Source organism: Labeo rohita, chromosome 20, assembly GCF_022985175.1.
Source record: "Labeo rohita strain BAU-BD-2019 chromosome 20, IGBB_LRoh.1.0, whole genome shotgun sequence".
NCBI classification, from domain to species: Eukaryota; Metazoa; Chordata; class Actinopteri; order Cypriniformes; family Cyprinidae; genus Labeo; species Labeo rohita.
In genome coordinates this window covers 28,966,718-28,982,092 of record NC_066888.1, presented here as the reverse complement: position 1 = coordinate 28,982,092, position 15,375 = coordinate 28,966,718, and the positions used below count along the sequence as shown (strand labels likewise).

Genomic DNA, 15,375 nt, shown 5'->3' with positions numbered 1-15,375 from the left:
GATTGCAGGCTTACTGCTCAACGTGATTTGTGCACCCCCTAGAAATTTAAATGCCCCCCAATGGAGGTGCCCTGGAGCCGGCTAGTCGCGGCAAATTTCTGAAGCACCCTAGAAGCGGCTCTTCGCACTGCATCGCCACAGATAGGTGCCTAGTCTATTTTTTGACAGATAATATTAATAATCATCTTGCTATCATCAAAGGCATCAGTAACAGGCGATATCTTTGACTATCGTTGATGCACAATATTATCGTCTGTCGGCACAACTGTATTACCCAGATGCGCGTCTATGTTTTGCGATATTCGGATGTAAACAAGTGCATGGATTCCACGTTAATGTACTACTGAATATGTTCTTCTGCTAATTTATGCTGTCTAAACCACAGAAAAAAACATGTGGAAGCTGCTAAATCATATAGAAAAGGACTTAGTAAGCAGGAAAGGGTGCAGTATTTTAAGATATTAGCCTAATATTTCATATACCTGACTGGAAAAATAAGAACAAACATGAATGTTGTCAAGATTCTTGCCCTGGAAATCCTGGTTCAGTTTAGCCAACCACAAATACCTTTTATTCCTCAGAAAGTTTTTGCACTCTTTGATTTGTTATAACTTTTGGCAGTCTATAGTACTCCAAATGTTTTTCCTGATCCGACCGATTAGTACAGCCCAAAACATGACAATAATTGACCATTTTCAGCAGCAATAATCAGCAAAATATGCAAGTTTCATTTGGTTCAGTGGCATTGTTTACGTACAGTGTCGACAATATGGGCGATTGATGTTGTTCATTAAAAATTCTACGGAATCCAATGCAGCTATTCAAGTGTCTTGTGTTGACATGCCTCACAAAAAAGAGGGGTGGGGTAAGCAGTAGCTCATTATCATTTAAAGAGACATAACACCGAAATGGGTTGCTGTGAACAGTGATTTTAACCAGGTAAACGGGTGTTGTTTACACAACCACAAGGAATTTTAACCAAGCTATGTTATGGACATTTCACAAAGACCCTAAAGAATCATGCCAACTTGTGGAAAATGGGCATCCAATGTCCTCTTTAAAAGGCCCCCGATATTAGTACAAATACTGTATCCAAAGGCCAGAAAGACCCAACTTTGCCATTTATTAACATTTAACTGTTATTTACCTTTTTTTTTTTTGTTGTTGTTTTTTTTACATGACTTAATCTACATGACTCATTTCTTAATATTTGAGTCACTTTTTTCAAAACTTCTGAACATTGTTTTGGCATAAAATGCATTCAGTAACTGCATATTTTTTAATTACATGAATTCTTTTTTAACTTACAACTAACCAGCTCCCCTATACAAACTCTATTGTTATGTTCATGTTGTGTTTGTAGCTATGGGTAACAGTGACAGGTGTAGGGAGGGTTAACTCAAATCTTAGAGTATATATGAACAAATCTGAGCTGCTCTGAGTGCATTAGGGCGTGAAACTAGATGGGCATGTACTATATATATGGTAGTTTTTTGGGGGATATTGGTCTTTGCCAAACTATTTTCTACTAAATTATTCTTTTTATACTTTTTAGTTTATAGTTAACTGTCTTTTTACAGTTACAAAGAAAAATAAGAAAAACGTGATGACTTCAAATGAAACTGAGAGAATTTATTTCTCTGCTATCCACTTCTGCCAAACTCCTGTCTGAAATTGCATCGCCTTGCTGTTGTTAAAGTGGCAATGTATGGTTTTATGGTGTTGATGATCCTAACAACAATTTTTGGGAACCTGCTGATCATCATCTCCATCTCTCACTTCAAACAGCTTCAGTCTCCAACTCATCTGATCGTTCGCTCTCTGGCTGTCAGTGATTGTCTGCTAGGATTTTTGGTCATGCCGTACAGCATGGTGCGATCTGTTGAAGGCTGCTGGTATCTGGGAGATTTTGTGTGTAAAGTTCATTCTAGTTTAGACATGAGCTTCTGTATTGCCTCCTTACTGCATCTCAGTTTAATATCTGTTGACAGGTACATGGCCATTTGTGACCCACTGAAATACAGAGTGAGGGTCACAAACAACATTGTGACTATATTTATTTTGCTCATTTGGCTGTTTTCATTTGTGTACAGCTTTTATGTTGTTTTTTCAGGTGTAAACATGATTGGTTTGGAGTCATTCATTATGCAGGTTTACTGTGTGGGAAGTTGTGTTTTGTTTTTTAACAAAGAGTGGGGTATTATATGTCCCGTTCTTGTGTTTTTCCTTCCCGGGACGATCATGAGCTCTCTGTATGTAAAAATCTTCCATGTAGCACAAAAACATGCAAAGGTTATGTCAGAAAGAATGACTGGAGGGTCAAAGAGCCAAAGCTCTGCTCAGAGAGAGAGAAAAGCAGCTAAAACTCTGGCCATTGTCATGGGTGTTTATTTGTTCTGCTGGCTTCCGTATTTTATTGTTAACGCTCTTGACCCTTTTTTAAATTTTTTCACCCCAGCTGTTGTTTTTGATGCTGTAATTTGGTTTGCATATTTTAACTCAACCTGTAACCCATTGATCTATGGGTTTTTCTACCCTTGTTTTCAGAGCGCATTTAAGATTCTCATATCCACTTATATCTGTGGTGTCAAGGATTGTAACACTTTGGTGTTTGAATGAATGGGACACTCAGACGACCACTTGTCATTTCCTTCATCACAGTCATTTTTTCCCCCTGTAACTTATATGGTTTAGCTCTTCTTTTTTTTTTTACTGGTACAACAGAGCTAAAGAAATACTTTAACTCAATAATGCCTGACATAAGAAATCATGGTCATAATTAAAGTTTTTTGTAGACTTAAAAAAGAAAAGTTTGCATAAAGTATGTGTTTTTTGTTGGGTATTATATTTAATACCTGTGGCTTTTATGTCTCATATAATATGATATAGTGAGAATATGAATAATGAGGCCCAAACTGAGTGAAAATATGCAGTTTGGTGCAGTTGCTGATATTTACTGTATATGACCAAATGGTAAGGTGAAATTCTGATGTCTAATGTAAATCATTGAGATCTTTATAGCAGTACAGCAGACTACTTATATAAAATTGTATACATTTCAATCTCCCAATAATATGTTTTACAAATAAAAGAAATAAAAGGCCATTTTCTACCCTGACGCTCTGTTGAAAGCCGTGTGCCTGCTGTGAGACTTCAGTTTAAATGCTGACTGCTATGATTGGCTAACATAATTAATAAAATTAGCGATTTTTCTTTCATGCCAAAAATCATTAGGATATTAAGTAAAGATCATGTTCCATGAAAATATTTTGTAAATTTCCTACTGTAAATTTTTAAAAACTTAATTTTTGGTTAGTAATATGCTTTGCTAAGAACTTCATTTGGGCAACTTTAAAGTTGATTTTCTCAATATTTAGTTTTTTTTGCACCCTCAGATTCCAGATTTTTATATAGTTGTATCTCGGCTAAATATTTTTCTATCCTAACCAACCATACATCAGTGGAAAGCTTATTTATTTAGATTTCAGATGATGTACAAATCTCAATAAATAAAAAAAATTACCCTTATGACTGGTTTTGTGGTCCAGGGTCACAAATCTTAAACACCAGAAAAGCACACAAAATAAAGCACCTGTTAAAAACCTGTTAAATTGTTTTTTTTTTTTTTTATGCAGAAAAGCCATCTTGCTCTGACTGAGGTGACTTGAACACGATATTGTAATTACAACTTCTGAATTTGTGAATACGAACATCCCAGGAGGACTTGAATGCACTGTTAGTCACAGTCTAGAGCCTCTAAGTGGACATGTGGTGAAAAAAAATCAGATGGGAGGAAAAATCATATTTAAAGTCTGAATATGATAACGTTATGAATGTTTTAAGTGAATATGTTAGCTTTAAGGTTATCTATAAGCTAGTGTGCTCCAAAAAAATGACAAAATTCTCATTCTGATATGTTTATGGTAGGAAATTTACAAAATATCTTAATGGAACATGATCTTTACTTAATATCTTGACTGATGATTTTTTCCATAAAAGAAAAATCAATAGTTTTGACCCATGCAATGTATTTTTGGCTATTGCTACAAATACATATATATATATATATATATATATATATACACACACACACACACACATATCTACAGTATATTACAGTTGAAGTAGGTTGATTTTATTTTATTTTTCCCCTATGTTTTAATCTCCTGAGTTCATGTTGTTTTTGTAACTATGGGTAACACTTGTAGATGTAGGAGGGTTAACTTGAATCTGAGGGTATATATGGACAAGCCTGAGCTGATCTGAGTCCATTTAACAAATTATATTGAGTGGGCATGTACTGTATTTATATTAATCTTTCTTTAAATACTTGTCTTTACCATATTGTAATTTTTGAAATAATCTTGGGCATAATTTGGTCAATATTTGATTGGCTTTTTACATTTACAAAACAAATATTGTGTTTCGGTCTTGCATATCAGTCACTATTTGGAGCAGACGTGATGATTTCAAATGAAACTGACACTGAGGATGTGTTTCTCTGCTATCCGCTCCTGCCGGACTCCTGTCCCAGAGCTCATCGACTTACCATCCTCAAAGTGGCCATGTATGTTGTCATGGTGCTGATGATCCTCACAACAGTTTTTGGGAACCTGCTGGTCATCATCTCTATCTCTCATTTCAAGCAGCTTCAGTCTCCAACTCACATGATTGTTCAGTCACTGGCAGCATGCGATTGTCTGCTGGGCTCTTTTGTCATGCCGTACAGCATGGTGCGATCTGTTGAAGGCTGCTGGTATTTGGGAGGCATTGTGTGTAAAGTGCATTCTAGTCTGGACATGACTTTCAGCATCTCTTCCATATTGCATCTCAGTTTAATTGCAATTGACAGGTACTGGGCCATTTGTGACCCTCTGAGGTACAAAATGAGGGTCACAAACAGCACTGTGGCTGTATTCATTACCTTCACGTGGCTGTTTTCATTCGTGTATAGCTTTTCTGTTGTGTTTACGGGGGTAAACAATGTTGGTTTGGAAGAACTCATATTGCAGATTTCTTGTTTCGGTGGCTGTGTTTTGTTTTTTAACAAAGAATGGGGCTTAATTTGTGCACTTTTTGTGTTCCTGATTCCAGGAACTATCATGAGCTCTCTGTACATGAGCATCTTCAGTGTTGTGAAAAAACATGCAAAAGTCCTGTCAGAGAAAGTGTCTGGTGCCCCCACTATAGGCGCTAATTGCCAAACCTCTTCACAGAGAGAGAGAAAAGCAGCCAAAACTCTGGCCATTGTCATGGGTGTTTTTTATCTCTGCTGGCTGCCTTTTTTTACCGCCACTGCTATTGACCCTTTCCTTAATTTTGTGACTCCTGTTGATGTTTTTGATGCTTTGGTTTGGTTTGGATACTTCAACTCCACTTGTAACCCATTGATTTATGGGTTTTTCTATCCTCGCTTTCAGAAGGCCTTTTAAAATTCTCATATCCACTTACATCTGTGGCATCAGTGAGTCGCACACCTTGACATTTGAATAATGGGAAATTATATCACCTTTACCACACACAATTTTATCTTTTAATGAAATACCTAGCCTATGCATAAAATAAATATTTTGCACATTTTAAAATTTATTAACAAAGATGATTTTATTGTAATACATTTTAACACCTATTAGTCCAAACATGATTAAATGTTTTTCTTGAGCACTGTAATAAAATATCTATTTAGGCCCATCATAAGCATGTTGATGGGGCCTCCAGTCTTTTTTATGTATTAGATGTAAGCAAATTTAAGTAATTTGTACCAATACCGCAAGAGTTGCTCACCTTTGAGAGTCGCACTGTCATTAAAAGTGAGAAATGATAATGAGTCTTCTGGGTACTGTTGAGGGCAAAACACAAACATTGCATCATAACTAAGGTGTGTGTGGATGTACAGAACAAATGAGTGACATTTATAAAAGATATGCAAAATATGAAATTACAATTTGATATCTAATCTTTATATCTTTACTTACACAATTATATGCATATAATACTGTACACAGACGTGGACAAAATTGTTGGTACCCTTCGGTCAATGAAAGAAAAACTCACAATGGTCACAGAAATAACTTTAATCTGACAAAAGTAATAATAAATAAAAATTCTATGAATGTTAACCAATGAAAGTCAGACATTGCTTTTCAACCATGCTTCAACGGAATTATTTAAAAAAATAAACTCATGAAACAGGCCTAGACAAAAATGATGGTACCCCTAACTTAATATTTTGTTGCACAACTTTTTGAGGCAATCACTGCAATCAAACAATTCCTGTAACTGTCAATGAGACTTCTGCACCTCTCAGCAGGTATTTTGGCCCACTCCTCATGAGCAAACTGCTCCAGTTGTTTCTGGTTTGAAGGGCGCCTTTTCCAGACGGCATGTTTCAGCTCCTTCCAAAGATGCTCAATAGGATTGAGGTCAGGGCTCATAGAAGGCCACTTTAGAATAGTCCAATGTTTTCCTCTTAGCCATTCTTGGGTGTTTTTAGCTGTGTTTTGGGTCATTGTCCCGTTTCAAGACCCATGACCTGCGACTGAGACCAACCTTTCTGACACTGGCCAGCACATTTCTCTCTAGAATTCCTTGATAGTCTTGAGATTTCATTGTACCCTGCACAGATTCAAGACACCCTGTGCCAGATGCAGCAAAGCAGCCCCAGAACATAACAGAGCCTCCTCCATGTTTCACAGTAGGAACAGTGTTCTTTTCTTGATATGCTTCATTTTTCCGTCTGTGAACATAGAGCTGATGTGCCATGGCAAAAAGTTCAATTTTTGTCTCATCTGTCCATAGGACATTCTCCCAGAAGCTTTGTGGCTTGTCAACATGTAGTTTGGCATATTCCAGTCTGGCTTTTTTAGATTTGTTTTCAACAATGGTGTCCTCCTTGGTCGTCTCCCATGTAGTCCACTTTGGCTCAAACAACGACGGATGGTGCGATCTGACACTGATGTTCCTTGAGCACGAAGTTCACCTTGGATCTCTTTAGAAGTCTTTCTGGGCTCTTTTGTTACCAATCAGATTATCCGTCTCTTTGATTTGTCATCAATTTTCCTCCTGCGGCCACGTCCAGGGAGGTTGGCTACAGTCCCATGGATCTTAAATTTCTGAATAATATGTGCAACTGTAGTCACAGGAACATCTAGCTGCTTGGAGATGGTCTTATAGCCTTTACCTTTAACATGCTTGTCTATAATTTTCTTTCTAATCTCCTGAGACAACTCTTTCCTTTGCTTCCTCTGGTCCATGTTGAGTGTGGTACACACCATGTCACCAAACAACACAGTGACTACCTGGAGCCCTATATATAGGCCCACTGACTGATTACAAGATTGTAGACACCTGTGATGCTAATTAGTGGACACACCTTGAATTAACATGTCCCTTTGGTCACATTATTTTCAGTCTTTTCTAGGGGTACCATCATTTTTGTCTAGGCCTGTTTCATGAGTTTATTTTTTTAAATAATTCCGTTGAAGCATGGTTGAAAAGCAATGTCTGACTTTCATTGGTTAACATTCATAGAATTTTTATTTATTATTACTTTTGTCAGATTAAAGTTATTTCTGTGACCGTTGTGAGTTTTTCTTTCATTGACCGAAGGGTACCAACAATTTTGTCCACGTCTGTAGATAGGGGCACTTGATAGGTCACAACAATGACATAAAGACTTAAACTCTTAAACAGCATTTTAAATCCCTTTTCTAATTATTATCATTGCTATTTTCATGACATAACTTAAGCTGAGAGGTTACATTTGAATGTTTGCACTTTCCGTGACTGATTTACATATATATTCATATAAATTGTAACCTAAATCCCAGTATTATTTGTCATTTATCCATATGGGTACATTCATTATTTTGCATATGTAAGCAACATGCACATAATGCCTTGTTTTGAAATGTTATTATGAATATCAGTATTTATAGTTAAGATGGTGCACACAGACCCCATTACTCCCTTAACTGGAACTGAATAAACTGGAAAATTGTGACCCTGGACCACAAAACCAGTCATAAGTGTGAGAGATTTTACTAAAAAAGCTTTCCACTGATGTGTGGTTTGTTAGGATAGGACAATATTTGGCCGAGATACAACTATTTGAAAATCTGGAATTTGAAGGTGCAAAAAAATCTAAATACTGAGAAAATCGCATTTGTTGTCCAAATTATGTTCTTAGCAATGCTGATTACTAATCAAAATCAAGTTTTGATATAATTTACAAAATATCTTCATGGAACATGATCTTTATTTTAAGATGCCAAATGGCATAAAAGAAGAATTGATATATATTGAAAATACAATGTTTTTGGCTATTGCTACAAATATACTTGTGCTACTTAAGACTGGTTTTGTGGTCCAAGTTCACAATTGAATAATCTTAATTAAACTTGTAAAAATCATTTTCTATGTTTATGGACAACTTCTAGTTTTGATGCAAGTGGCGTAATGAAACAGCAAGAACTTATGATTTGATAAAGTCAGTGTACATTTTAACATATTTGTTATGATTTTTAGATAGTTTAAACAACTGTTTTTAATAGCAGAAAAATAGCTGATTATTGCTGCTGTCATGTTTTGAGCTGTGCTAATTGGTGGACTGGGAAAAACTTTTGGAGTAGGCCTACTATTGACTGCCAAAGTTATAACAAATCAAGGAGAAGAGTGCAAAAAAAAAAACTGTCTGAGGAACAAAAGGCATTTATGGTTGGCCAAACTGAACCATGATTTCCAGGGCAAGAATCTTGACAACATTTGTGTTTGTTCTTATCATTTCCAGTCAGGTAGGTAAAATGTTAGGCTAATATCTTAATAATCAAAATATTGTGCGCTTTCCTGCTTACTAAGTCCTTCTCTATATGATTTAGCAGCTCCACACGTTTTTTTTCCTAGGTTTTGACAGCATAAATAAGCAGAACAACATATTCAGTAGTACATTAACTATGCAATCCGTGCTGTTGTTTACATCCGAGTATTGCTAGTATGGCCGTGCATCCGGGTAACTGACCAAATCGTGACGTAAGTGCAAACCCTCTATTACTGCCAATGAAAGTGCAGTTCAAATAGATAATGCAAATCCTATGAGCCATAATCAGGCTAAATTTGTTTTGTGCGCACACAGTATTTGTGTTTGCGCACACAGTATTAACAAGGTTTGTAGGTTTTCATCAGTACTAGAGCACCATAAAATGTCCTCATTTTATTTTAATACTAGTATGGATATTGGGACATAAATTGTCTCTTCCTGCAGTAGAGAAATGTTCACAATCTAGCACACTCATTGGCCACATCGCTGACAAGTGTTACAAGTCATGTGCAAGTTATCTCACAATAAACTCACCTCATCCAGCGCTCTTTTTGTTTGCTGTCTTATAAAGTTACCACTGAACCCACTACTCGTTCCCCAGTAAAAGGGATATAGCAAAGACCCTGATATAAACCTTATAAATAATTGGAAATATATAAAACAGAATGAATGAGTGAATTAATAAATAAGGTTTTTCATTTTATCACCACCTGGGGGCGCTCTTTGCTGCACTATTTTGCATATTCACATGTGTTTATGAGTATGGGTGTAACCAGTTTTGGCCTCTGAGTATATATAAACCCAAATTAGGCTGCTGCCTCCATATATGTAGTTTCTTATGTGCATGTACTGTATATGTTTTTTTTTCTTTGTGTTTTGGTCTCTCTCTGACTGGTTTATTTTCTTGAGGCTTATATCTGTGTAATTTTTTTATATTTACAATATTGTGTTTTGAACCTGCATATCAGTTTATATCTTCGTAATGACCTCAAATGAAACTGACATTTACCCTGAGAATGCGTTTCTCTGCTATCCACTCCTGCCGGACTCCTGTCCCAGAGCTCATCGCCTCCCTGCACTTAAAATGGCGATGTATGTTTTCATGGTGCTGATGATCCTCACAACAGTTTTCGGGAACCTGCTGATCATCATCTCCATCTCTCACTTCAAACAGCTTCAGTCTCCAACTCATCTGATCGTTCGCTCTCTGGCTGCCAGTGATTGTCTGCTGGGCTCTTTGGTCATGCCGTACAGCATGGTGCGATCTGTTGAAGGCTGCTGGTTTTTGGGAGATGTTGTGTGTAAAGTGCATTCTAGTCTGGACATGACTTTCAGCATTTCTTCTTTAATACATCTCAGTTTGATATCTGTTGACAGGTACTGGGCCATTTGTGACCCTCTGAGGTACAAAATGAGGGTCACAAACAACACTGTGACTGTATTTACAACCCTAACATGGCTGTTTTCATTTCTCTACAGCTTTTCTATTGTGTTTTCAGGTGTAAACAAAATTGGTTTGGAGTCGTTCATTTTGCAGGTTTATTGTGTGGGAAGTTGCGTTTTGTTTTTTAACAAACAATGGGGTCTTATTTGTTCCCTTCTGACATTCTTTCTTCCCGGGACGATCATGAGCTCTCTGTATATGAAAATCTTCCACGTTGCACGAAAACACGCAAAGGTTATGTCAGAAAGAGTGACTGTGGCAGCAACAGGAGGGTTGAAGAGCCAAAGCTCTGCTCAAAGAGAAGGAAAGGCAGCAAAAACTCTGGCCATTGTCATGGGTGTTTTTTATCTCTGCTGGCTGCCTTTTTTTACCGCCACTGCTGTTGATCCTTTCCTCAATTTCGTGACTCCTGTTGATGTTTTTGATGCTTTGGTTTGGTTTGGGTACTTTAACTCCACTTGTAACCCACTGATCTATGGTTTCTTCTATCCTCGCTTTCAGAAGGCCTTTAAGATTCTTATATCCACTTATATCTGTGGCTGTAATGACTCAAGCACCTTGATACTTGAATCAATATGAACAGATCATCTTTTGTTTATCTGTCAGTGCCAGTCCATTCATGAATAAATATTTGTGACCCAGGATCACAAAATCAGGGTCATCAATAAAAGCTGAATAAATAAGCCCTTCATTGATGTATAGTTTGTTAGGATAGGACAATATTTGCCCGAGATACAACCATTTAAAAATCAGGAATCTGAGGGTGCAAAAAAAAAAAAAAAAAATCAAAATATTGAGAAAATCACCTTTAAAGTTCTTCAAATAATGTTCTTAACAATGTATATTACTAATCAAATCTTAAGTTTTCATACATTTACAGTAGGAATTTTACAAAATATCTTAATGGAACATGATCTTTACTTAATATCCTAATGATTTTTGCCATAAAAGAAAAATCAATAATTTTGAGCCATACAATGTATTTTTGGCTATTGCTACAAATAAACCCCAGCGACTTAAGACTGGTTTTGTGGTCCTGGGTCACATTTATGACTTTGCTTATTATGAATAAACATATTTAATCTGTTGTCAGAAATGATTTGCATGTTTTTTTCTGAGGATCTCCATAAACAGCCCAACCATATAAATGTTAGACATTATTATGTTTAAATTGTATCAGGACAAGACTGGAATAATGATGTTGTGTGAAAAACAAAGGGTTCTCTTTTTTTCAGATGCTTAAACAGAAACATGAATAGAAAACACTGATCATTGTGCAGTTTCCCTAGAAGCAGTCAGGCTCTCATTTTCAACTTAGCCTTTTTTTTTAAGTAAACTTTTTTTTTTAAGGCAGAATTTAAAGGTCCAAACACTTTTCTTCATCTGGTGGACAGTCTAGGCAAAAAGACTCTCTATTAATTTTACAAATTAATCTTTGTCTCCATCTGGTGGATCATCCTTTAAAGTGTTTTGAAAGTTCATGATGGAGAATCAATAGAATTTCAGTGCTAAATAAATGCACAATGGCTGCAGGCACCAAAGAATATTTTGGGGCTAAAGAACAGGTGACTTTATTTAGGAGTTTTATTATGGATTTTGGGAGAGGCAGGAAGTTAGGGTTAAGATTTGATCTAAAGGTTTGTGAGAAAGGCAAAGAGGAGGTCAATGTTAAAGTTTGGTCAATTACAAGGTAAGCCCAGGGTTTATTTTTTTTTTTATCTGCTATAAACTAAAATAGTGTAGAAAGCAAGAACCTACAAATAAATTTCTTTAAATACAAAGTGTTGTTGTTACAACCAATCCCACTAAGCAGACAAGATATGGTGTATATTTTTTCCTTACTTTTTTATAGGTTGGGCTTTAATATTACATTTCATGTTTTATCTTTGTTGGAGAAACAGCATGCAATAGTGGACAATAATCACAAAAACATCGTAATTTTTATAATTTATTTGGAATCTCACAATTTTGAATTTCACGAGGGGAGATCTAGGTGTGGTTTGACCCAGAAATGGCAAATTGGTGATGTCATCTGGAGATGGATCAACATGACACTGAATGACGGTGTAAAGGTGCAGAAAGTTTCGTGCTCCAGCTGGAGAAAGAGACACATATTTAATAATTTTCTGATGCTTGATACATCATAACAAGATTCTAATAGTAATAAATTATTTCCTTACAGTATTTCCTGTTTAAACTCAAACATACTGTAACATCTCTTTAAAAAAGATACAGCAGAATGTGTTGAAAAAATACACACCTTGAACATTACACAAATTGTTAACTGTTAAATAGCCAGAGTTTTGTTTATGTACAAATACTTTTGTCAGAATATATGTGACTTATTTAGTAAAACTGCATATTTTAAGTAATATAATTGAAAAATCTTGTACATGGTTTCATAATGTATAAATACATATAGTTAATTAGTAAAACTTTTAAATTCAGCTTCTTTTTTTAATTCAGTACTGTATAATCTGCAATATGTCATCGAAAGACTTACTCTTGCATTAGCCAAGACAATCTTTTGACCCAAAAGTGACGTATGTAGTCTGGAGGTGCTTCTAGTTGTTTAAAAAAAAGTGAAAAATAGAAAGTTGTAGATAAATTGAGTTATTTGTATTTGATGCATTTTGACAGAGTTCAAGTTTTGTTCCACAAAAACAAATCACATCTTAACATGAACAAATTGTTAACTGTTAAATAGCCATAGTTTTAATACAAAGTATTCAACAGTAATCTTATTTAGTAAACTGCATAAACAATAATATAATTGTTCATATGGTTTCATAATGTATAAATACATATGCTTTTAATTAGTAAAGATTTTATTCAGGTGTTTTTTAATCAGTACTGTATAACAATATTCATCGAAAGACAAGATGCCAAGACAATTTCACCCAAAAGTGATTTCTTTTCTGCAGGTGCTTCAGGTTTAAAAAGTAAAATGAGATAAATTGAGTAAAGTTGTATGTTTTTAACAATAATTATATGTATATATATATATATATATATATATATATATATAAAACACTTACAAGTTTTGTTTTGGGCAGGACCCTCTCCACACCATCGTCAGTGTTGCTCTCCTTATACAGCCTTCTAGAGTCCAAGTTTGTGGGATGGCCAGACTCTACAATTCATCTAACCTACATGTCTTTGGGCATAGTGACATGGGAGAACATGCAAACTCCACACAGAAAGGCCCAGGGACCTTCTTGCTGTGTGCAGCAACAGTGCTAACCACTGAGCCACCATGCCACGGTCAGCGGGGGGGGGGTGGGGTGAGGATGGGGATAATATACCAATTTTGATGAAAGATTGTGAGATTCTATTAATAAAATTACCATTAAAATTAATTTTTGTCAAATTTTTTAAAAAATTCAAGTCGTATCGCTATTCCACATAAATGTGTAATCTCTTTTTTTTCGTTAATTTGTTCTATTCGACATAACATAGATTCCAACACATTTATCAGAACTTGTAAAAATGGGAGTCCCACTATCTCCATGGTTTCCTGTTTTATCAAAAGCAAATTCATTATGATAAAGCTTATTTTTCTTTTTAGATGTTCTTCTTTGTCGTAATCTATTTTAGCACATTTAACTTTTTCGAAATACCCTCTATTTAACTTATAAAAATAAAAAGATTCTTCATTTTCATATAATTTACTTACTTCTATAGGTGTTAAATTTGGAAGTTGATCACAATTTTCTTCCAATTTAATTTTAGCAATATCATCTTTTTCAAAAAATATATTATTTGGGTTTATATTGTAAATCAAACAATAACTTGTAGTAGGGAAAAAGACAAATACATTATTATTTTCATATTTTTTAGAACATGTTTAGCCGTCATGATAATTCCAGACCCAGTATAGAACCCAAGACCCCTAGAGATTTCAGAGTCCGAATTACAAACTAGAATAAAACATGGTAGTTTATTATATTGAATATCGTTAATATTAGAGGAACTAATCTTACCTCTTTTAATTAGTGAGCCACCATATCTAGATTTTAATATCTTTAAAATATCATTAAAATTTTTATTTGAAGTAAAATTAAGATAAAAGTGTGGCATTGCAGTGCTAAAAGCATTAAAATTTTGGTTTATATTAGAGATTTTTTTTTAAAAAAATAGAAAAGTACATTTTTCTAAAGCTTGAATCAACTTAGAATGAGCGGGCATCTGAAAAAAAAAACACATTGCTATTAGACAATATTGCATTGCTGCTGTAAAATAAATCATATGGAATAACAAGTAATATGAAATTACATGTAAATTTCTAAGACAACATTTTTCATTTATGAATGGTCATCTTTTAGATATTGTCTAATGAAATATAACAAAGTAACTTAAGTTATTGCTTAATTCCATAGAAAGAATGCTCTTAAAGGTCTGTACAAAGTTATGAAATGGTAATACATTTTAAAACATACCTTTTCGCTGACTTTCTGTCACCTGAAAGTTGTGGTCTTTTATAGAAGATCTGAACCAATCACTGTTTATGGGTTGTATGTGGGCAGGGCAAAATTACTAGTAAGGCAATGTGGGGAGCTAGTTTATTTAGAAATATTTGTGTAATATCAGTTATTCAACAGCATTTTCACATCAAAAAACATGCTCATCTGTTGATACATTCTTTTTTCTCAGCTGATTTTAAACATTTCTAAACCAAGATTGGTGCTCTCAGTGATTTAGTTAACATTTCAATCTATATGCAGGTCTTCTAAGGGTTTAACCTCAGTAAAACAAGGAAAAAAGCAAAGAGATCATTGAACAGTGAGGACCCAACATCACCATCTTTGCTGTGCTGAGATGTCATAGGGCCATATATGATATAATAAGTAAACTTAAAGTAAAGTAAACTTCCTCTTTGTGCAAAAGAACAGCTTTACTAACCATTCTCTTGGGAACATGCTAGATTTTTTTAGTAATTTGAAAACCACCCCTGTTGTAATGTTTTAATAAAATATAGTTATCATAAGCTGCAGTTTTCATGGGTTGTGTGGGGGAGACACATTTGGGAGACAAACATCAGTAGAATGTGAACAGAATGTGATTACAATCATTTTGCATTTCTCAGTCACTTTTGCATGGTTTTGCATGTGCTACA

At 35.0% G+C, this 15,375-nt stretch overlaps 2 protein-coding genes, 1 long non-coding RNA gene and 1 pseudogene across 3 annotated transcripts; 3 read left to right on the top strand and 1 right to left on the bottom strand.

Moving 5' to 3' along the window:
• The first annotated feature begins 1,606 nt into the window (after positions 1–1,606).
• On the top strand, positions 1,607–2,619 carry LOC127182923 (trace amine-associated receptor 4-like; annotated as a pseudogene).
• A 1,844-nt stretch (positions 2,620–4,463) lies between these two features.
• On the top strand, positions 4,464–5,432 carry LOC127182926 (trace amine-associated receptor 4-like). The gene has a single exon (XM_051138624.1). The coding sequence runs from the start codon at positions 4,464–4,466 to the stop codon at positions 5,430–5,432; it is 969 nt and encodes a 322-aa protein (XP_050994581.1).
• A 4,350-nt stretch (positions 5,433–9,782) lies between these two features.
• On the top strand, positions 9,783–10,901 carry LOC127182928 (trace amine-associated receptor 4-like). Its single transcript, XM_051138626.1, has one exon. The coding sequence runs from the start codon at positions 9,798–9,800 to the stop codon at positions 10,836–10,838; it is 1,041 nt and encodes a 346-aa protein (XP_050994583.1). The 5' UTR covers positions 9,783–9,797; the 3' UTR covers positions 10,839–10,901.
• A 1,293-nt stretch (positions 10,902–12,194) lies between these two features.
• Positions 12,195–14,682, bottom strand: LOC127182931 (uncharacterized). The gene is made up of 4 exons (XR_007829976.1): positions 13,298–14,682; positions 12,763–12,823; positions 12,440–12,466; positions 12,195–12,354 (listed from the first exon to the last, which is right to left on the bottom strand). It is a non-coding gene; the product is annotated as an uncharacterized LOC127182931 (long non-coding RNA).
• Between the last annotated feature and the right edge of the window lie 693 nt (positions 14,683–15,375).

Coding starts and splice junctions, on each gene's coding strand:
- LOC127182928 (XM_051138626.1), top strand. CDS start 9,798: ATGACCTCAAATGAAACTGACATTTACCCTGAGAATGCGTTTCTCTGC.
- LOC127182926 (XM_051138624.1), top strand. CDS start 4,464: ATGATTTCAAATGAAACTGACACTGAGGATGTGTTTCTCTGCTATCCG.